The sequence below is a fragment of the Harmonia axyridis genome, chromosome 1 (genome assembly GCF_914767665.1).
Source record: "Harmonia axyridis chromosome 1, icHarAxyr1.1, whole genome shotgun sequence".
Taxonomy (NCBI): Eukaryota; Metazoa; Arthropoda; class Insecta; order Coleoptera; family Coccinellidae; genus Harmonia; species Harmonia axyridis.
Genome location: NC_059501.1, coordinates 61,438,265 through 61,461,852, shown reverse-complemented (window position 1 = coordinate 61,461,852; position 23,588 = coordinate 61,438,265). Strand labels below are relative to the sequence as shown.

The following is a 23,588-nucleotide window of genomic DNA, read 5'->3' as shown; positions in this document are numbered from 1 at the left end:
TCCACAAACGCTTCGTTTTTGAGTTACAGGTGTTGAAGTTCAAGTTTTTCTCTCATTGCTTTTTTCCTACAGAATTATTTTTTTGTGAACCACAGGTAGTTTAAAAAAAATTAAAAAGAAACTCTGGTTCAGTACTACACTTTTTGGTTTGTTGTAGTAGAAAAAAATTTAAACAGCTCTCTACATATAGTAATTCTCAGGAAAATCCATATTATTATAAAGATCCAGTGTGGTAGCTGTAATAGTGTGATAAATGAATCAATTATAAGTTTTGGTACTTATTTATCAACTCTGTAGCGAAGATAAATAAGAATTCGATAAACATCACAGCATAAGCATCACAAAAAAGTAGGACTACAAGAAACACTCTGTATCTCGAAAACAAAGCTGATGTTAATGGGCCATTTTATTATTTATCCAAGGAATCTCTCATTTTCCTTCGTAACTCAAATTCAGGAACACCCAGTATAAGTATAAGATAAGAACAATCCAATTGTTAATAAAAAAAATTTTTTTCGAGTAATTTGGTTCTAACTTCGTTATCAAACCTCTTTTTCTCACATTATAGATATGAGTTATCAATGTCAAAACATTTTTTTCGATTACCCCTCCCAATCCTACCATATCTATTGAGAATACCCAATTGGATAGCTCTCAGTTGAAGTAAACTGCATCTCTAATACCAAAAATCTCCAGTTTGGTCCAAAGAATTCCATTGTCTACAAAATCGAAGCACCCAAATAGACAACCAAAATTAAGTCATTCTGAGTATTTTGAAAATTGTTGAACTTCGTGTTCCATTGTTACTGTTCATTAAGATCTCGAATTTTTGTAAACATTGAGTAAGATTAGCTTAGAATTTTCTCAAACATTTTCAAAAAGTGGATCTAATCAGCTTATGCTACTTAATACTTATATTTTCTTTTGTAAATGGGTTTGTTGACCAATATTTTAAACATATCTGGAAATATTTTCACGATTCTCCTTATTGCTGTGATTTGTTAACAGCATTTTTTTCTTAAGCAATGTCACGCGATTTTTTTCAAATTTTATATAAATAATCGTTTATGAGATTAATCATAACATATGAAGGAATAGATATTGTCGAGATCGTTCTTTATTCATCTGATTTTTGGATTTTGGGTATGAGATATATTTTGTCGATATTCTGGAGAATAGTTTTGTGGAAGCACTTTTTGAATCTGAATGTTCGGAAAAAAGCACCAAAGCATCCATTATAAATTTATATCTCTATAGTGTAATATTGGATCATTCAGTTATTATTTGTGTTTATTCTATTTGATAAAATTCATATATTTTTCTTCATTGAAATTAAAATGTAAACTGATTAAGTTGAGAGGGCTGAATATACATAGGCGTACAACTTTGCTTCTGCCGTTTTCTTTCTGAAATTCGAGGCTTTATTGTAAAAAAACGGGTGATACGGTTTATGATCCAAATTATTGTCCATCGCTGGTCACTTCTTTCTCCCATTTTTCGGACAGCGTACGAATCCCTTGTTGAAAAATTTGATCATTTTATGAAGCTTCTCACGAATCGATCCAATTTTTTACTTCTTCATAAGATCGGAAGTGCTGGTCAGCTAGGCTGTGTGCCATTGATCGAAACAAGTGATAGCTCGAGGGAGAAACGTTTGTAGAATACGGCGGGTGGGGTAGGAGTTTCCAATTCAACGTTTCCCAAGTATTGTGCTGGCGAGGGATCAGTCTGTGAGCAAAAGACAAATCCTGAAAACTAAAAAAATAATTAAATACGCGGATTTGAATGAGTCATTGAGGGAGGAATTGTGGACAGAAGCTTATGAAAGTCAGAACATAGATGTGGCTGCGGAGGCATTCATTGATAGATTAAAACTACTAATAGAAAGAAGCACTTCTTCTATGAAACTCATTAGGAAGAGAAAAGATTGGATAACACCAGGAATTATGAAATCAATCGAAAAAAAAAACCACATGTATAAGCAAATGAAACATGGAAGAAGTTCAGACCCAGACATGATTGGGAGATACAGGCAGTACAAAAACTACATAGAAAAACTAATAAGAATAACGAAAATGGATTATTTATTACAAGAAACAAATATTGAAAAATTCTGCGAATCCAAGAAAATTGTGGCAGGTGATATCGAATAAAAAGGCTGAAAACCCAAAGATCATTATCAATGTGAATGACTCAGAGCAGATAATTGAGGCGGCGCAGGTGGCGGAAGCTTTCAACAGTCATTTTGCTTCTATCGGACCTAAGCTGGTGGATGAAATAAGAAGAAGATCAACAAACACTGAAAAATTACCCAACCAAAAGAATAACTCAAAAATGGTATTGGAGTTGACTAATGAAGCAGAGATTTTGGAGATGATAGGTCAATTGAAATCACACAAAGCACCCGGATTGGATCAAATATCTTCAATAACCTTAAAGCATATTGGTCCAAATATAGTAAAGCCATTAGTACACCTTGTAAATCTCTCAATAAAAAGTGGACAATTTCCGATGGTATTTAAATCGGCCTTGATAAGACCTCTATTTAAGTCTGGAAGTAAACAGCTTATGAATAATTACCGACCTATATCTCTAACCTCGAACTTATCAAAAGTTTTCGAAAAAGTTGTTCACAAGAGAACAATGAAGTTTCTGGATGCCTGTAATGTCCTGAGTGATCGGCAGTATGGATTTCGGAGAGGAATTTCAACACAGGACGCGATAGCGCATTTGACATCTATGATATATGACTGTTTGGATAGATCTAAACCATGTTTATGTATATTTCTCGATATAGCGAAGGCATTCGATTCGGTCGATCATGAGGAGATGCTCAGAACTCTGGAGGACTATGGTTTTGTCGGGAATGCACTGGATTGGTTCAGAAGTTTTTTAACCGGGAGAAGTCAATGCGTTCAGATTGAGGATTCGTTGAGCTCATTCACTGCCGTCACTGTTGGAGTACCCCAAGGTACCATTCTCGGCCCAATTCTGTTTCTATTGTACACGAACTCCTTATTTGGACTTGAGACAAGGTCAAGAATAATTTCTTTTGCGGACGATACCGCAATGTTTCTGGAGGCGGAGACATGGCAAGAATTGAAAATGTTTGCGGAAAGTGACTTCAACTTAATATCAAAATACCTGCGGTCTAAAATTTTGACTCTGAATATAGAAAAAACTGTTTTCGTTCCTTTCAGCAACTCTGTCGCATTTTGCCCCACTTTTACATCATTGGTGGTTGACGATCACTGCATGATACACTCAGCGGACACGGTAAAATACCTGGGTGTTGTGTTGGACAAACATCTTAGATGCAAACAACAAATTAACAAAATAGTCCATAAATTGAGAACTCTGATACAGAAATTTAAAAATCTCAGAAGGTTTTGCGATGCCCAATTGTTGAGAACATTATATCTGGTGTTGGTGCAGCCTCATTTGACTTATGGTTTGCTGGGCTGGGGAGGAATTGTTAAAACTCATTTAAACAAGCTCGAAATAACACAGAAGTGGATTTTGAAAATCATATTGAACAAGCCCTATCGATTCCCAACTGACGAGCTCTTCAGGATTGCCGCTGTAATGGATATGAGGCAGTTGTTTTTCCTGGCGCTTGCGGTTCACCAGAGGAAGAACATTATGTCTGCAAGTTTCAATGAGCATGGTCATGACACCAGAAATAGAGGACAGCTCATATTATTGCCTACCTCATGTGGGACGAAGGGTCAGAGATCACACCTGTTCCTTGCGCCTCGAGTTTATAATGGTATCCCTCAAGTTTTGAAGATTCCTAGTATAATGACTGCATTTAAGAAGAAAATAAAAAGTTGGATCCTGAGTCAGTCAAGACACTTCATAGCCAGTATAATCGACATAAAGAACACCTATAACATATCGAATCAGTAGTCCTGGAGTCGTCAGTCTACTCGTGTAGCACCTTTAATCTGCCGTCTGTTGAGAATTCGTGGAAATTACGTCAAGACTTTTAAACTTGTACTTTTTTTTTTTTTTTGATTCTCACACAAGGTTTAATCCTCCGGGAGCTCACCTTCGAGAAAATTTGATTTCTGTTTGTTTCATGTCACGATTTTCTTTTTTTTCTTTCAATATTTTCTTACATTGTAAAATGACTGTATTTTGTTTTGAATGTAGACTAATCATGAAATAAACATTATTATTATTATGTCTTGACACGGGCGTAGCCAGGTTTCAGTTCTGGGGGGGGGGGGTGGTTATACAGAAAGGCTAATGGGAGAAATACAAATTTTTTTCATAGAAATAAAAGAAGAAATAGATTAATGCATTTTGACATCTTGAACATTTCGGAGGGGGGTTGAACTCCACCCCCCCCCCCTGGCTACGCCCGTGTGTCTTGACCACTTTTGCAAAAAGGGGTCGAGCATTGTCATGCTGTAAAATCAATTATTCATGTTTTTCGTTGTATTGCGGTCGTTTGTTTTTACATGCTCGGATCAAACGCATTAATTGCGTTCGATAACGATCGCCTGTGATTGTTTCAGTGGGTTTTAACAACTCATAATACACTACACCGAGCTGGTCCCACCAAATACTGCGCATGACCTTGTAACCGTGGAAATTCGGATTGGCCGTCGACGTGGAAGCGTGGCCAGGATATCCCCATGATTTTCTGCGCTTGGGATTATCGTAATGAACTCATTTTTCGTCTCTAGTCACAATTCGATGCAGAAATCCCTTCCGTCTTTGCCTTGCAGGCAGCTGTTCACAAGTAAACAAACGCCGTTCAACTCGTACGGCAACTGATTTCCTTGTTTCTGAATAATTCCTATGACTTTCAGGCATTTTGAAATGACTTGTTGAGACAAGTCTTGATCAAGTAATGCCTCCAATTCTGCATCTTCGATAACCTTTTCTTTTCCACAGCCCTGATGGTCTTCGAACTCAAAATCACCGTTCTTGAAGCGTTGAAACCACTCTCGATACGTTCTTTTACTAATAGCGGCCTCACCATAGGTATTTGAAAGCATTCGATGACTCTCAGCCGCAGATTTCTTGATATTGAAGCAGAAAATTAAAACCTCCCACAAATTTGACTCGTAAGCTGACATTCGAGAATTACTTTCTGATGCAGACAATTACCTAAGCTTATTGTATGACATCTACGATCTATTTATTTCGACTACCATTCACCTCTACAGCTATCTATTACAAAACTGCGGAAGCAAAGTTGTATACCAATATTGATGAGCTTTCAGTTTTTTAAGATGTTCTGTTAAATCCGAATGAAAATCTCGTGGAGACGAATATGGTTATTTTAGCTTTTAAGTATAGTACACCGATAATGCAAAATATTCCAAATGCCATGTTGAGTATATTCTAATGTTAACTTGTTTCAGGTATTTTAACGAAAAGGAGGTTATTCAGTAATTTGTTTATGGACGATGCCGGACATAATCATGAAGAACGAAATGAGTTTGGTATTATATATGACTATGCACTACCCAAAAAGTATAAATTTATGGTCGGTGATAATGAGGAAGTTACAGATCTAGCAGGCAATGGCCAGATTGTGACTGAAATAACAGAAAATGATGAATGTGAAATCAAATATATCTATGACATGGACTACGACTCTGCAGTTTGTCGATTGGTAGGAGGTGATTGTTATCTTGAATACGAAAAGCAATTCAGGACTGTGATACCCGACAAGAATCGTTGCCTCCAGAAAAATAATGATTGTGTTATGAATATCTCAGACTATGGGAATAACGGCGTTATGTTACCATTCACACGTTTGAACTGTTTGAAGTATAGGATGAAAGCGAGGACTTTGAGTGATTTACCTTTTCCAGAACTCGAAAAGAAAAATGAATGTGAATTTCGCTACATCAATGAATTAACTCCACAAGAATTATTTTGCCAATTGAAGGACAATGCTTGTTATTTAGGGAATGAAGAAAAAATAACCATCATCAGAGATGATGAAAACTGCAAATTAGTACGTAATCATTGTGTGTCCAAGGGCGATATGCGTACCGAATTGCCATTCGTCAGTAAAAATTGTCACAAATTTGATATACCTAACAACTCAAGGAAACGAAGGCAATTAACGTATCCAGCAAAAGGTTGTGAACTATACTCTAGCCAAAATATGTTCTACAGGATCGTGAAGTGTCAATTGATAAATGGTGAATGCTACTTAGAAATGGACAACAGGGTGACAATTCAGCCTGACAATGAGAACTGTTTTCAACATGGTGATGGATGTTATGCTTTCACTTCGTTTCCACGAACTGAGCTGCCACTGGTTGATAAAGATTGCATAAGGCGAATTGATGTCATCGAGCATTATCCGAAAAACAATAGGGGTTTACCCCAAGGACTTTCCTCAAAGTTGGGTTCCGCAAAAAAGGAGTTTATTAATTCATCGCCCAAATTAGCAGGAAGAGCCGGACATCATTTCATGGACACAACAGATGAACCTCCGTCAAATGAATTAGGATTAAATGGTGAGAGGTAGTTATACAAGCTTTTGGAAATTGGTTTATGTTAATTATTAAGGTCTATTTCATCGAAAATGTTGACATTTCAGTGGAAGTTGACATCATCTTCTTTTAGTTTATATTTCATGAATATTTCGACCAAAGATTAACGAGAGAAAGATAGGAAACGAAGCGACTAAGACGACGCCAGCGACGTCTGGTGTTTCAGTTGTAAACAAAATTGGTTAAAATATTATTACGGAGGCTATTTATAAACTGTAAAGTAAAACTGAAAGAGTTTTTGACGTTTTTGTCAGAAAAGGTTAGAATCTAAGATGCATAGAATACCTGGTGTGTCTACTTATACCTGTAAAACTTTCAGACAAAACGGGAGATTTGTCGGATTTATACCTACTTGATTTCGAGGGATCGCGGGCTTTTCAGATGGCGCATACATCGTTTACATTTGACATTTCTCTCAATTCTCGACTCTTGTGAACCAAGGGCGTAGATCTTTTTTTTCTTGGGGAGGGATAATCGAGAAAAAAATTTTTGACGACAACTTTTATTCATATCTGTGATGTTAGAAAAAAAAGTTTGATAATGAAGTTTGAACCAAATTACTCGAAATAATTTTTGTTGTTACTAATTCGGTTGTTCTTACCTTGTTCTCAAATAAGAGTTAAGAAGGAAATTGAGAAATTACTTGGATAATTTTGAGAAAAAAAAGTTTCATGAATATGAGCCCACAAACGCTTTGCTTTCAATATACAGGTTGTTTCTAGTGTGTCGTACAGTTTATCAAATACTTATTAATCTTCGCTACAGATTAGGTAAATAAATACCAAAACTTATAATTAATGCATTCATTAGAGCTTACTAGCTGGATCTTAAAAATAATTTGGATTTTCCTGAAGATTACTAGAGATTTTTGTCGAAATCGATAGCAGATACGACAAAACTATAACAAACCAAAAAGTGTAGTATTGGACCAGAGTTTTTTTTCTACATTTTTCTAAACTAACAGCCATTCACCAAAATATAGATTTGGAGGAAGGAAGCAGGCTTCCTTCCAGAAAATATATCACCCTGTAGATTTGCATTCAAAATTAGCATATCACATAGTGAAAACTTTAAACTGGAATATCTATGGCCAATTCATATTAAATATCTTGTGAAGGGAAGGTTATACGAGAAAATAACTTGAACTTCAACACATGTATCTCAAAACAAAATGTTTGGGGACTCATGTTATAGGACTTTTTTCTTAAAATGATCCGGAAATCTGTCATTTTCATTTGTATCTCCAATTTAGGAGCACCGTGTAATTACCCCCAGTATCCCCCTATTTCTACGCTATTGTCGTGAACTTTGAGTATAGAACAATATTATTTTATATTATATGGTCTGTCATTATATTCCATTCATTTGAGTAAAAATTCGATATGAACTGAATTGTAATTTATTGTGAATGTTTGCAGTGTCTAAAATCAGTATTTCCTTTTTAAACGGCACCAGGCAGATGCGGGAATTCGAAAAATTTTGAAGAGCGCCACCTTACAGCACTCTGGTGAAGCAGACCACCAAAGCAACAGGTGGGTCTCTCAAAAAGTCTGAAACAAAATCGAATCAGTAAACACACCAGGTATTCTATGCATCTTATTAGAATCACATTTCTGAAGTCTTTAAACATCTTTTGGGTTAGACTACCTCGGTAGTATGGTCGACTGGGAGGTTGACTGTGGTGCCGAGGGTACCGGTTTCGAATCCCGGCTAGGTCATGGATGTTGTATATGTCTGGTGGTGCTTAATGAATTATCGTATATTACTTGATTATGGGTACATAGCATTACTGCTGAGCCTAAATAAAATAGAAAAAAAATCTTTTGGGTTACAACTTTGTTTGTAAACGTGCTGTGTACCTCTAGTCTTTGGGTGCTGTCTTGTGGCATATTACAAGGACGTTATAGTATTGTTGTGGTTATTAAGCACACGTGTTATTGAACTGTTCATCAAATTATTAACAAGACATCTCAATCAAGATCCTGTGGAAAATCTATCGCCAGTGTAGGACAACAACACGATTGCTGCCGGAACCCAAGTTCTTTGCAATTTGAGAATGGTCTGCGGCATACATACCTCACAAGTAATTCAAAGTTGTCAAGTCAGACAAATTGTGAAGATGACTTCTCATTTTCATTGAGAAAATTAACTGAGTTGAGTGAGCTTTCCGAAACCCAAAAAAACAGTCAACCTGAAGCATCTTTGTCTTGGAAAGCTATCGATAATATTGATGTTGACCTGCAGGATGAAAATGCCATATATTATGTTAGCGGATATAGGTATGGCAAAGAAATTTCTAAAATTGTACCCTTGTGAAAAATGTAAAAGTTTACTCGTGGACGATGAAAAAAAATTAACAGGTCAGCATCATTTATTCACATATTTCAAACAGGGGGAATCACTGCCAGAATCTAAAGAATTGCTTTATGCTTCTCAAAGTTTTTATGAATATATAAAGAAGCTTGAAGTAATCCATAATGTGCACTTCAAGGACCTTCTACATAGTAGGCATATAGTGGGGGATCTAGTGGAAATAGTCAGAGGAAAAAATGAAATTTCATTCGATCTGTGTACACCAGAAGCCTCTGGCCATTTCCTCAAGATGTTTATGACTACACGTTGTCTTTGGGGTGTTCGGTTCGAAAATCGAAATAAAATAAAAAAAGTCAATACAAAAAATCAAAAACTCCGAAATCTATGCAATGAATAATGATTCACATTTAAGATATTTTATTATTTATTTTTATGTATATATTCTTCTGTACATTTTATTATGTTTATTTAATTAAATTAAAGATTCCACTAATTTGACGAAGCATTTTTATTTAAATAATCTCTTAATATGTTAATGTTATAATATGGTATAAAAAATAGAAGCTTGTAGTGAATATGGAATACTGTGAAGATTTGAAATTCGCGCCAGATATAGATTTCCTTTTCGATAGATGATTTCAGCGCCATCTGTTGTTTCAGTTGTAAACGGCCGAGCCTAAAAGTGGGTCGCTATTTAGCTCTAGAGTTAGTACGGCGTTTCCTATCTTTCTCTCCCTAATCTTTGATTTCGACATTCATTGTCATGATTTCATTGATGACATCAAGGTTTGTAAATTAAACATTCGTGTGTTTAGCATATTGAAGGGTGTTTTATGAGTAGCTCTAAGAATATATTCTAAAAAACATTATTTTAATGCAAAAGTACAACTGTTCGAACTCCAGAAACCTGTATGTGGTTTTGAAAACGAAGAATTGAAGAAAAGGTGGATCTATAAGGTGTAGTAAAAAGTCCAATATTTTTTGTATGAAAATCAAGGCTTTAATACTTAGCATAATTAGAATGATTCGATTCAGGTCAAATTCGATAATTTTTTGCTACTTGCTCCATTTCTCTCATAGAAACTCTCGTTTTATTGGCAAAAAATTGAAGTTAGTCGATTTTCACAAGCCTCTATTGAATTTTTCATCAGCAAAATTGTTCGCCATGGACAGAAACAGATGGTAATCACTTGGTGCCAGATCCGGACTATAAGGCGAGTCACTATCAATGTGTATGGCCTGGCGTTATCCTGATGGAACACATTTCCTCTTCTCTGGCCAAATCTAGCCCCTTCTGGGCGATTGCTCTCTTCAGACAGTCCAATTGTTGATAGTACAATTCAGAGTTAACAGTTGTGCCGTAGGGGAGCAACTCATAGTAGATAATTTCCTGCTAATTTCACACACAGCAAAACCTTCCTGGTCTTCAATCCAAGCTTGGCCACCGTTTCCGCCGGCACATCGCGTTTCGACCACAACCGTTTTCGCTTGACGTTGTCGTAAGTGATCCACTTTTCATCACCAGTCACCATCCACTCCAAAAATGGGTCGATTTTGTTGCGATTCAGCAGCGATTCGCAGATGGCAATTCGGCCCGTGAGGTTTTTTTGCGTTAACTCGTGGGGTACCTATACATCGAGCTTCTTGAAACCAGCCTTATGCAAATGGTTTTTGTGCAATATTTAGCTCTTGGGTAGTCTATCATGTTTTGTCGACCTTTTCTACAATTGGCCTTCCAGTGCGTAGTACATCTTTGACATCTAAATTACCAAAATGGAATCGAGGAAACCAAAATTACGCGTGATTGGATATTATAGTATCAGGTCCATAAACACTAATCACATTTTCAGTCGCCTGGCTTGCATTTTCACATTTATCTAAGAAATCTTGGAAATTAATTCATTTGAATCGAGGAGAAAAATGATAGGATCGTGCAAAAAATACTGTTTGCCGTAGAGATGGCGTCGAGGGCTGCCTGTCTGTCGGAAGATCGGAACCGCTAGGTATATAAAACTTTCGCCTTCCTTTTCCATCGAACTCTCAGAGACCACCGGTTATCTTAGGAGAGATATAATGGGCGCCACCGATTCTGTATGAAGAACTGCCACTACGATAGTGGGTGGGCTGGGTGAATCGAAATCTATTGCCTTCTTTTTTCACCAAACCCTAGAGACCGCTAGCTAGCTCGGGAGAGATCTAATGGGTCGCAACCGATTCTGTATGAAGAACTGGGCTGGGTGAACCAGAACCTGAAATACCACAAGGGTGGAGAAGGAGTGACTTCAAGGGTGAAATACAATTACTCAAAATTCTCTCTCTCTCTAAAACTATAATTGACTAAATAATCAACAACGGAATTTAGCAATAAATGTAGAAGGAAATTTTATAGTTCTTCACTGTGGTAACCTCTATGGATAGTGAAATAGTTAATAAAAAATGACAATGTATAACTTCCAAATAACTCGCTAAAATCTGATCGAATTGTACAATGGTTATTCGTACTGAGAAATAATATGGGATAATTTACAGTTAATACTTGATGGATCAGAAATTACTCACAATTTTCGTTAACTAACTAATATTGAACTCGTTGTCTTCCTATGTATGAAATAACGACTATAACACCTCGGAGATCCGGTATTTCAGCTCCAATTCCTGGAATCGAAAATTTAACACCGTTTTCATTCAGCTTTCTACCTATATCTCCTACGCAAATACCATAATCGATCTGAACAAAATTGACGACCCACCATCGAAAGATGTCAGAAAATATTCCAGGGGTTGGCAAAATATCCACCGTACCGAACGATAAACTTAAACAACTTATAACCGTGACAAACTTGATCGTTTCACGGAAAAGTCACCTTGCTTCTCTACGGAAATGGTCTATAAATATAAGGTAGGGAACACTCAATGCCTTAATGACTCCATCAATATTTCCGTGATTGAAACACCGTAATCCTCTGTGAGAGGATGAAGCTTTAACATTGTCTGAGAACGCTTCGCCAAACTTATTATACGACTTCGCACAATAGTTCAGATATAAGCATTTACTGTCATTGTTGAAACTGTAGCGTTTCCAATTGAGGGCGCCACATAGCCCTGCACGAAACAACCATTTTAGAACTTAGAAACAGCTTTACTATAGGTAGTGAAGCTGTTTATAAGTTCTAAAATGACTAGGGTCCAGAATAGGTATTCTCACTGCTTTAGAGATATTTTCGATACTGTTCCTTTTAATGAAATCTTTCTGGAAAAACCGGAGGTGTGCGAAAAAATTAAAAATACTAGAAAAATGACTCATTTCATTTGAATCTGAAATGAACAGTGAAGTTTTGGAAATGCAATGTACAACCTGTACAATTAATCTGAAATGATCACAATAACAACCCCTCTCGATTTTCACAAAACCAATCTGTCGACTGTCTTCAATTTCGAGAAATTCGTAATGAGTTGAATAACATGGATAATAATTTAGAGCACATAGTGATTCTATATTCTCGATCTGTAATAACTAGCAAAAAGGGACATTGTCAACTATGACGACATGATCGTTGCATAATACTAATATACACAGTGCACGAAGGTCTTTAGATGAACTTGGCAAGTTCATTACAGATCGAGAATCAACTTGGTAATGTTCTATCTGATGATAAGGCAAACTAGTTATGACATTGATAAAATTGATCAGAAAATTCAGAAGAAATTAAATTGGTTAATTCCACCTAATCCCTTTCGTATTCCACTAAGAATCTTACATTCTACATTAAAAGAATATCTTCAGTGGTATGATGGTCCTTAGGATGCAAAAACATTTTCTTCAGAAAGTAACTGGAAGAATAGTTTTGATAGCAAAATCTTCAATTTTTTTCCAAAATTCGACACAGAAGTTTGGCAAACGTCATCGTCGAAATCATTAAAAACTCTCATTTACTCGACGGATTTAGAATCCTCCGTTGGTGTTTGATTAATATTTCTTGAATGGCTCTTAATAACTCCCCAAAACCAGTTCTATTGTGGAAGATGAGCCCACCAATAAAAGCGACCAAATTGCCACGCGGTAGCACGTGTACTATTTCGAGCAATGAAAGTGACCAAATCGACACATACTATTGGACGATTTATTCAAAAGGAAAAAAATTCCCTATCCTCTAATAAATTTCTGGAAACTCGGAAAACCCTTGTATATTAGAAATAATTGGGCCTACTTCAGGATACTGACCTGAGGCCGTATTCTCGACAAGTGATCTTTCAAAACATATACGTACTTTCAGTGCTCTGAACACTGAATGTACGTATACGTTTTGAAAGGTCACTTGTCGAGAATACGGTCCCTGCCAGTGCTGTATGAGTTTATTACTTTCGGGTTAGTTGAAATGGAGAAATGAGGAAAGCTTCCAGATACGGATAGAGCAGGTATCTCAATTGTGGCATTGCAACATATTTTTGAATGTTTAAGAGAGGTTTATACCTTTCGTGATGTGTCAAAATTTACCTTGCGCTTTCAACTCATCACTTTTCAGGATGAGTGACGTAATCTCAAACCGTCCTTTTCTGCCTCATGCAAGAATTCAAATATACGTTTGACATATACCAATCAGAATACATAGACCAATGAGAAGCTGCCGAACAAAATAAGTCGTCGAAATGTCATTTGGCAATGCTGCTGACAGTAGGCGCGGTAATTTTGGCGCCTGAAGCAAGGATTTTTTCGGCGTCTTGCTGAAAAAGTATCAAATATCAAGCAAGCTGAAAATATTTGACATTTAACACTAACTAGTTTCGAACGCAAAATCGTAGGAATTTTCCATAAGTTGAATCATCAGCTTCCAAATAATTCAAAAGCGAATGTAGTCTAGTTTCCCTCTTTCCATGAGTGCAATAGGGAATTCTGTTTATAATTGTTGGGCTGCCATGTGTTATTTATTATACTGGAGGCTTAGCAAAGGCTGTTTTGATATTTTTATTACAGGGAATATTGACAAACTCAGTGGTCTTGAAAACGTTGAAATGGAAAATCATTCCCCACCCGCCATATTCTCCAGACGTTGCTCCCTCGAACTATCTCTTGTTTCGATTAATGGCACACGGCCTGACTGACCAGTACTTCCGGTCTTATTAAGAAATAAAAAATTAAAATAAAAAAGATGACCAGTTTTTTCAACACGGTATTCGTACGCTGCCGGAAAGATTTGAGAAAGTAGTGGCCAGCGATGGAGAATACTTTGATACTAGTTAATGTATAACCAGTTTTTTTGCAATAAAGCCTCGAATTTCGGAAAAAAAAAACGGCGGAAGCAAAGTTGTACGCCTATGTACCGGGTTTTTCACCATAATTTGACCCCCCCTTTAACTTTGTTACTAAAAGAGGTACAAAAAAATGTTTTCCACGAAAGTTTCACGAAATCGACTAGTGTTTTTTAAAATGATTTCAAAAAATGAAATATATACAGGGTGGGCAACATATTGATAGCAACTTTATTTTTTCAAATGGAACACCCTGTATATTTTTCTATATTTGACTAGCTCTTTTTCCCCTGATTTCGAATATATAACATATGTCTGGTCAATCTCTTTTATTCTGAGTACCACAGAGTTTCAAATTTTCAAGAACCACCTGGCATGCTCAGTAATCAGTTTTCAAGTGGTAGGCTGCGATAACTCAAAATGCTTTTTTTTGAGTTATATCGTTGGCAACGATATGATATAAGTTTTTCACTATAAATTGGAATTGGATGATTTGGATGCAACTCCATATAATCTCCCCTTGTAGCTTTCTTATTTTTATTGTTCTTCACATAAAGTGAAAATATTTCAAATTTTTCCTCTTTCTGTGTATGAAACGTATATCGTTGCCAACGAGACAACTCAAAAAAGAGCATTTTGAAATATCGCAGCCTTCCATTCGAAAACTGATTACGGAGCTTGCCAGGTGGTTCTTAAAATTTGTAACTCTGTGGTACTCAGAATAAGAGATATAGACCAAACATATGTTATATATTCGAAATCAGGGGAAAAAGAGCTAGTCAAATATAGAGAAATATAGAGAAATATACATGTAGGCTTGGTCAATCGATCGTCTAGAGGTATGATTCGATTACCTGGCCTTTCGTCTTTTCTCCGTGACTTTGTTGGATTTGTAATAATGAAACTCTTTTGAATTATTTACATCTATTTGCAAAGCCACAATTATACAGTGAAAACTCAGTATTGAGAAGATCCCAATAACGTCCTAATAACAAGTTTCTTACTACTATACGGTATACGGTACTGAATTTAGTCTTTGCCTCTCGTTTAATTGATTACTCGAAACGTCTTCGTCGTACTTCAAGTTTTCGGTAGTCTCGTCTTTAACTTGTTCGCGACTCGTCTTAATCTAGTCCGCGAACCGTCTTTTCGTTTACGTCTTAAGTTGACCGACCGAACTTGTCTCGTCTTTGATTTGAGTTGAACTGTACCGTCTGTACCCGTCTTTGGTTTAATCTTAACTGTTTCCGTCTTCGGCTTAATCTTGACTGCTCCCGTCTTCGGCTTAACTTGAACTGTGTTCTCTGTCGATTGGAACTACCCTGTCTCGGTTTGACCACACCCTTAGGGGAAGGTACCATCCCCCTAGTCCAATAAGATTTTTGGCGTACCACCCCCAAAGATCTTCGAGGATTCCTGGAATCGAATATTCTAGAAGAACTAGGGCCTGAGAAAAAAGATGAAACACATGTGGCATAACCGTATTGTCTTCGAACCTTATCAACCCCCCAATAAATCTCTTAAGTTTTACCACCGACCTGACACATTTCTTCGACACCCAGAAGAATAACACATCCTTTGTGCATTATGTACAATAACCATTCGTTCCCTGTAAACTCATTGAATTTGTCATGCCCTTGGCACTTGAATAGACTAAGCATCCGGTTGACCATCTCAATTATTTACAGGGAACAATAGACTGGATCCTACATACATGGTGTTCCATTTGAAAAAATGAAGTTGCTACCAATATGTTGCCCAATCTGTATATTTTTCGTTTTGTGAAATCATTTTTGAAAATACTAGTCGATTTCGTGAAACTTTCGTGGAAAACATTTTGTTGTACCTCTTTCAGTGAAAAAGTTGAAGGGGGAGTAAAATCATGGTGAAAAACCCGGTACCTATATTAATATGGATTATTGAAATCAATCATTTATTACATAATGAATTTTGTTAACAGGGGTTTCCTTTGGAAGAAGTTCAATAAACGTACCTCCTAATCCACTCGAAGAAACTTTATTTGATGGTTTGTCAGATGTCAAAGTTCAAAGAGCTCGTTGGAAAGATAAATCATCTGATGATGATATATGGAAAGATCCGCAATATACTAGTTGCATTTTAGTAATGCAAAAGAAAGGCGATAAATTCGAGAAGCGTTGCTATCCCGGCAATGAAGAAACAGATTACCTAATATCCGACGAAAGTAACTGTCGCCTTATTGACGGTCAGTGTTACAAGGTCCACAAAAATCGGAAAATCAAGAAAAAATATTTGTCTACGAAAAAAGAACTTAGACGTGTTAAACTATTCGACGAGTGTTACGAGATCGATGTTGAAGATTTGTATGAGAGCCCCTGTTCACAATCTAACTACGAACTATTGATGGTCGATCCAGAAAATCCTAAGAATTTCTGCGACTCGAAGGACTGTGGAGAAACCAAAGACAAGACAGTGGTACCTGTTAGAACTGTCAATAGAGATTCGGATTCTGTATTGATGGATGCTCTGAAAGCGATGGTACCAGAGGATCAGTTAAATATGAAACCTGACGGTTTGTTCTACTCTGTTGCGTTTCTCTACAACGATTCATTTTCAGGAGCTCTGTCGACTCCAATTGTTCAGAAGAAAGAATCAAATAGATATGAGAATAAAAATGACCAATATTTTAAGAATGAAGAAAATATAGGATATTTGGATCTGGACGATTATTTATATGACGGTGAGTTTCGTATTGAATTGATTATGTCCTTTTCAGTTTCATATTTTCGAGGGGTTGTTCCAAATATATCGCTAATCCATTTTGTCAAGATGTCTGTTATTCGAAATAGTGGTTTTTCAACGTCTGTGAATAAATTACAAGGAAATAACACCGTATAGCAGTTCCTCGTATGCAGTTGGAAATTTCTACTTCCTCGGTAGCTCAGATGGTGGAGCACTGGACTAGTGATTCGGAGGTTGCGGGTTCGAGTCCCACTTAAGGTGGTACTTTTTCGGAATTGAAAAGTTGTCTGCATGCCACGATGTTATTTTCTTGTGATGTCTGTAATTGAATTTTGAGTCGGCAATCGTGTCAAACGATAAGTTCGACTCACTGATGATGAATACTTCCTCAAACTCAATTCTGTCCGGACGGCTGTAAACATGATAATTATAGGAATGAAAGATCTAGAAACAACATATTGTATAAAAATTACGTGAAATTTGTGGTGACAATTTGAATTTGATTGATATTAGGCATACTTTCTGAGAAAAGCTCTAAATGGAGGACGGATGTATTCTTCAATCTCATGTATTTGCTTTTACAACACGTAATGTGCCAAATTTCATTGCAAAATCTACAGGATGATATTTTTTCTAGATCAGTGCCCGCCCCCGCAACCGCGCGTGCAACGCGTGCACCGCACGCGGGCGCCACTCTAAAAGGGCGCCAAAACCTCTTATAGACCGCATGAAGAACCAATGGACCAAAGGTTTTCGAAAAAGATTCTTTCAAATTTTTCAACAATTTTTTTTTCCAAACTTCTTTCTTGCAATTTATACAAGTTTCCGAACGTCGCAATCGGCATGAAATAGCCAGATATTGGTTTACAAAAACGCATACTCGATGCTAATCCTAGAGCATATTTTGCGCTATGCGCTATGTGCTACACACAGCTTAAATTTAACTGAAAATGATGCTGCTAAGGTTTCAAATAAAACAGTGGACTCTTTTGATATTGTAATAGAACTTTATATATATATTTCTCTTCATCCACAAAGAGATTGGAATGTTATAAAAAAGCATGATCCTCAGTTACGTCTAAAACCCCAAAGTGATACTAGATGGTCAAGTAGAATTGATGCTAAAGTTTCATTTCATTCAATTATGTGATAGCCTTTTAGAAATAGCAGAAAATGATAGTTTCAACATAAAAACTAGACATAAAGCAAGTTCTCTTTTATTAAATATTCATTCTTTTAAATTTATTTGAAGTATCATAATTTCTTATGATGTTTCATTCCAGATCAATATTGTAAGCAACATGATGCAAAGTGTAGCGTTGAAGTGTGCCAAAACCATTTGAAGAATTTAGTTGATCATTTCAAAAATTATAGGGATGATAATGTTCTCGAGGAAAAACTTGCGGGAGCTGGAAAACTAGCGACTGTTCTTGAGAAAGATCAAGATTTTTCTCCATTATATACTGTAAGACGAAAGTATAAACCAAAATTGTTCGATTATGAACAGACGGAAGATCCAAAAATCGCTTTTAAAATAAATTTCTTTTAGAATATAATTGAACAAACACTAAGTTCCTTAAATAGTAGATAACGTTAACGTTTTTTGTTTTATTTGTGATATTCTTAAATTGAATGACAAATATCTATTGAAATGCTGTCATGCTCTTCAACAAAAGCTAACTGATGACAGGAAAAAAAGAGACTGACGTGAAAGAAAATGATTTATTCAACGAGATGAAAGCCCTAAGATTGTTTTCATTATCTGAAGCGAAAATTCTCTTGAAATTCTACAATATATTTTTGAAAATAATCTAACTTCTTCTCTACCGAATCTTAGTATTGCCTCAAGAATCCTTCTCACTTTACCTGTCTCCTGTGTCTGTTGCTTCTGGTGAGAGATCATTCACTGAATTAAAATTTTTTAAAAACTATTTGAAGTCTACCATGTCTTAAGAAAGATTTTCTGGATTGGCAATCTTAGATATAGAGCAAGAGATACTCGATAAAATTGATTGATTGATAATATAAAAGAATTTGCAGCAGCCAAATCTAGAAAAACATCCATTCAATTTCTGGATTGATCCTAATTAAATTTTTATGCCTTTATGAATAATTTATAGAAGAATACAGCTTAAGTTTTGAAACACATTTGAAATGTATTATGTTACAAATAACACCATAAAGTTCTTAAGGCAATAGATAGATTTTCAACCATTCTACACTAAATTCTCAACAAAACTTAAAAAAAAATTCCGATTATACAGTAGTACTTTTCTCCACCTCCCCCCTTTAAGGGGCGCCAAAATATGTTCCGCACGCGGGCGTTGATGTCCCTTGCGGGGGCCCTGAGTGCCCGCTGTTTTCCTCCAGAACATATTTTTGGTGGACCACATGTAGGTAGTTTGAAAAAAATGAAACTTCGATTTATCTCCCAAATTTTCGGTTTTCTGTAGTTTTGCTGCTACCAATTTCGAGAAAAAAATTAACTATAATCATTTCGAAATAATTGGGAAAATCCGAATTATCAAATTTTAACTCAATATTGTAATATTCTGAATATCATGACAGACATAAAGAAACACTTTGTTTTCCAAGGCATCGTACAAGTTCAGTTATTGTCAGTTTTAAGTTTTTGTTTGGGTATAATTTTTTTCTTCTTTTTTTATATTGATGTACGAGTATCATAAACAATTGTGTCATCAATTGTGGCATTGCAACATATTTTTGAATGTTTAAGAGAGGTTTATACCTTTCGTGATGTGTCAAAATTTACCTTACGCTTTCAACTCATCACTTTTCAGGATGAGTGACGTAATCTCAAACCGTCCTTTTCTGCCTCATGCAAGAATTCAAATATACGTTTGACATATACCAATCAATTTCGAGAAAAAAATTAACTATAATCATTTCGAAATAATTGGGAAAATCCGAATTATCAAATTTTAACTCAATATTGTAATATTCTGAATATCATGACAGACATAAAGAAACACTTTGTTTTCCAAGGCATCGTACAAGTTCAGTTATTGTCAGTTTTAAGTTTTTGTTTGGGTATAATTTTTTTCTTCTTTTTTTATATTGATGTACGAGTATCATAAACAAATTTCAATTTTTCCAAAAAAGGGGGAATAAACTATTATAAAAACCCTGTACAAACCGCAAACAGTTTTATAATAGTACTTATTGGCAGGATCCAAAATTAAAAAAAAGAATTCTTTCAAAAAATACTTTTTCTGCAGGAATATTAAAAGAAAAATGATAACTCGTCGCCACCAATTATTCATAAGAATTCCATTAAATCATAAACCGATGTGTTTTGTTACTTGTTATGGCATATTGCTGAAGTTGTCATCAAATAAGCTTCATAATGATTCTATAATATAATGGGTGTGTCGTTTGAAATAAGAAAATAGTTGTCTGATTCCAGTATAATCGGGAGTTGTAGGGGTCTTAAAATATCATTGTCTAAAGCAAATTTTCATCAGAATTTTATGATTAGTTTTCCATTAACGTCTAATGGATCATCGCGGTGGATCACCCTTTAAACGAGTATAGCAGACAATCCGTGCGTTAAGTCATACCATTGCTGAAATAATATCTTCTGTTATTATTATATAACAGAAGATGCTTTTCATGTTTCATCATATTTTCTTCTTCAGATTCAGACGCCAGTGGTGAAATTTCAGAAGGAAAATCTCGCCAGTCTGCACGCTCAGAAGATGCATGGCAGGACCTCAAGAATACTAACTGTATCTTCCACATGATAAAAGGCAAGCATTCGTGGAAAGCAAAATGTTACCCTGGAAACGATCTATCCGATGAGATAAATCCTCAACTTGAAAACAGCTGCCGCCTCATTGACGGTGAATGCCTCAAGGTACACAGAGATCAACAATTTTTGAGTTCGTATTTTAGGGAGTCACCAAATGAAATATTGAAATGCATTAAACTCGATGACGAATGTTTCTTAGTCTCTGCAAATTTATTATTAGAAAACAAGGATGATTGTTATGAATCGATGTGTAATAATCTGATAGAAGATCCCCAATTTCTTGGAAACTACTGCGAATCTTCGGATTGTGGACACTCGGGTAATAACTTGAAATTTTTGAGAGAACTGAACGATGGTGAGGTTTCTTCGGATAGGCCAAAGGTAAAATCTCTAAAAGATTTGCCTGTCTCTTATCCCTTGTTGCAAGCTTTGAAGGCAGTGGTACCTAAGACGAACTTAAATGAGAATCCTTCAGCTCTGTTATTTTCAATTGGATTGCTATACAATAGTTCAAGATCATCAGATGTCCCCATTGAAGAACTTGCAGGAAGAAGCAACCAAAAAGTCATGCAAAAGGTTGGAAATATAACTGTTGAAGTACGCAAGAGAGATGAAACACCTGAATATCTATCAACAGAACACCGGAACCTGACAGGTAAATATAATTTTTGTTGATGTCTAAGATACCACGTGTTTCTTAACTGGAGCCGAGAAATGAATAATTTTTTAAAACAACATTTGTGGTACGCATATAAAAACATAATAATTGTACGGAGAGAATATTATATGACTAATATATCAAGGATTATATGGATGAAAAAACATATATTGATTGCGTTTTGATGTTTGTTTAAAGAAACATAATTCAGAGGATCATTACTTATAAGGAATTCGATAGAAGCTGAGAGCGTTTGTTTATTCATGAAACTTAGAGACCACATAAGTATACCTAAATAAACAGGACCGCAAATTAGACAGAAATTTTTACAGGTTACAGAAGCTTTTATATTGATCTCATCCTGATATCGATTTTATGAACAGGATGAATGGATATGAAGTACGGGGTAGAACAAAAATTGCATTTTAAGTTTAATTACTGGATATCCTGTAAAAAATTAAGACCTGAATGATATTTCTTCGATATTTTTAAGCCCCATTTTTCCTGAATTTGGTTTTTTATTCATACTGATATTTTTATTCTTCGAGAATAAGCACAGGTTTGAAGATAATAATGCAATAATTTTTTATTACATAGGCGTACAACTTTGATTTCGCCTTTTTTTCCGAAATTTGAGGCGTTATTGTAAGAAACTGGTTATACATTTATTATTCGAAGTATAGTCTATCGCTGGCCACTACTTTTCCCATATTTTGGGCAGAGTACGAATCCCGCGTTGAAAACACTGGTCATCTTTTGAAGCGATACACGAATCGATCCAATGTTTTACTTCTTCATAAGACCGGAAGTGCTGGTCAGCCAGGCTGTGTGCCATTGATCGAAACAAATGATAGTCCGAGGGAGCAACGTCTGGAGAATACGGTGGGTGGGGTAGGACTTCCCATTTCAACGTTTCCAAGTATGTCTTGACCATTTTTGCAACATGGGGTCGAGCATTGATTGTCATGCTGTAAAATCACTTTATCATGTCTCTCGTTGTATTGTGGCCATTTGTCTTTAAATTCTCGGCTCAAACGCATTGATTGCGTTCGATAACGACCGACAATCAATCGGTTTCAACAACTCATAATACACTACGCCGAGCTAGTCCTACCAAACACTGAACATGACCTTGGAACTGTGAATAATCGATTTGGCCGTCGAAGTGGAAGCATGGCCAGGATATTCCCATGATTTTCTGCGCTCGGGATTATCATAATGAATCCATTTTTTGTCTCCAGTCACAATGCTATGCAGAAATCCCTTCCGTCTTTGCCTTGAAAGCAGCTGTTCACGAGCAAAACAATGCCGTTCAACATCTCTCGGCTTCAACTCGTACGGTACCCAATTCCTTGTTGATCCTGCAAATTCTTGTTGTGTTTGACACGAGTCTTGAAATGCCTCCAATTCTGCATCTTCGAAAACCTTCTCTTTTTCCATCGCCATGCTGGTCATCGATGTCTAAATCATCGTTCTTGAAGCGTTGAAACCCCTCTCTCTTCGGTACGTTCTTTCACTAATAGCGGCCTCATATGTATTAGAGAGCAGCCTCAGCCGCAGATTTCTTCATATTGAAGCAGAAAATTAAAACCTCAAAGGTCGGTCGACCATCACCAACTTGACATGTAGAAATCAGTACAACACTTCTGTTTTAGATTAATCTTCTCAAGTTGATGAAATTTATACAGATTTTTCTAAAGCATTTGACCGACCGGGCTATGGTATCCTTCTCAGAAAACTGTCCTCTTTTGGATTGACAGTTGAGTTTCACTCGTTTTTTTAATCTCACCTTAGGAATAGGCGACTTTGGTTTCGATGTTTAGGTTACATATCGGTTGAATTCTTCTTTTGGTGTTCCTAAGGGATCTATCCTATGCTATTCGTAGTCTTCATAAATGATATTTGTTCACATTGCTTTTCCCAAACTCTGCTTTATGTTGATGATTGCAAGTTGTTCTATCGAATTCAGTGTGTTGAGAATTGCTGGGTTCTCTAGGGGTTTGGGCTTGAGCACTGGTATGGCAAAAACTTGCTTCCTCTTAACATTCTTAAGTGTAATATGCTGTCCTTTAGCTGTAAGAAAGCAACAGTCCATATGGCGTAGATGGTCACATTCTCAAAACAGTCGTTCAGCATAGAGACCTTTGCCTTTAGTTCTATCAAAAATTTGCTTCACGTCCAATTACATTCTAGTGTTTCGGGTGATTTCAAGACTCTAGGTTTGTCCTACTTTTCTTTACCACGCTCTAACGTTCTTCTTTTCTCGCCGCTGTATCGCATATGTCATGACTACATGTCCATCCAGCATATTGTGGATATTTTTCATTGTAATCAATCTGATATCTGAGTT

General features: G+C 36.2%; 1 protein-coding gene across 4 annotated transcripts in view; it reads left to right on the top strand.

The window, feature by feature from the left end:
- The window catches only part of LOC123685107, a 60,274-nt gene that overhangs the window by 19,249 nt on the left and 17,437 nt on the right, over nt 1-23,588 (top strand). For all 4 annotated transcript variants that reach the window (XM_045624700.1, XM_045624708.1, XM_045624692.1 and 1 more), the window contains exons 3-5: nt 5,379-6,491; nt 16,048-16,806; nt 20,468-21,235. In XM_045624700.1, the coding sequence (XP_045480656.1) occupies nt 5,379-6,491; nt 16,048-16,806; nt 20,468-21,235 (2,640 nt within the window). The remainder of the gene's footprint in view (nt 1-5,378; nt 6,492-16,047; nt 16,807-20,467; nt 21,236-23,588) is intronic.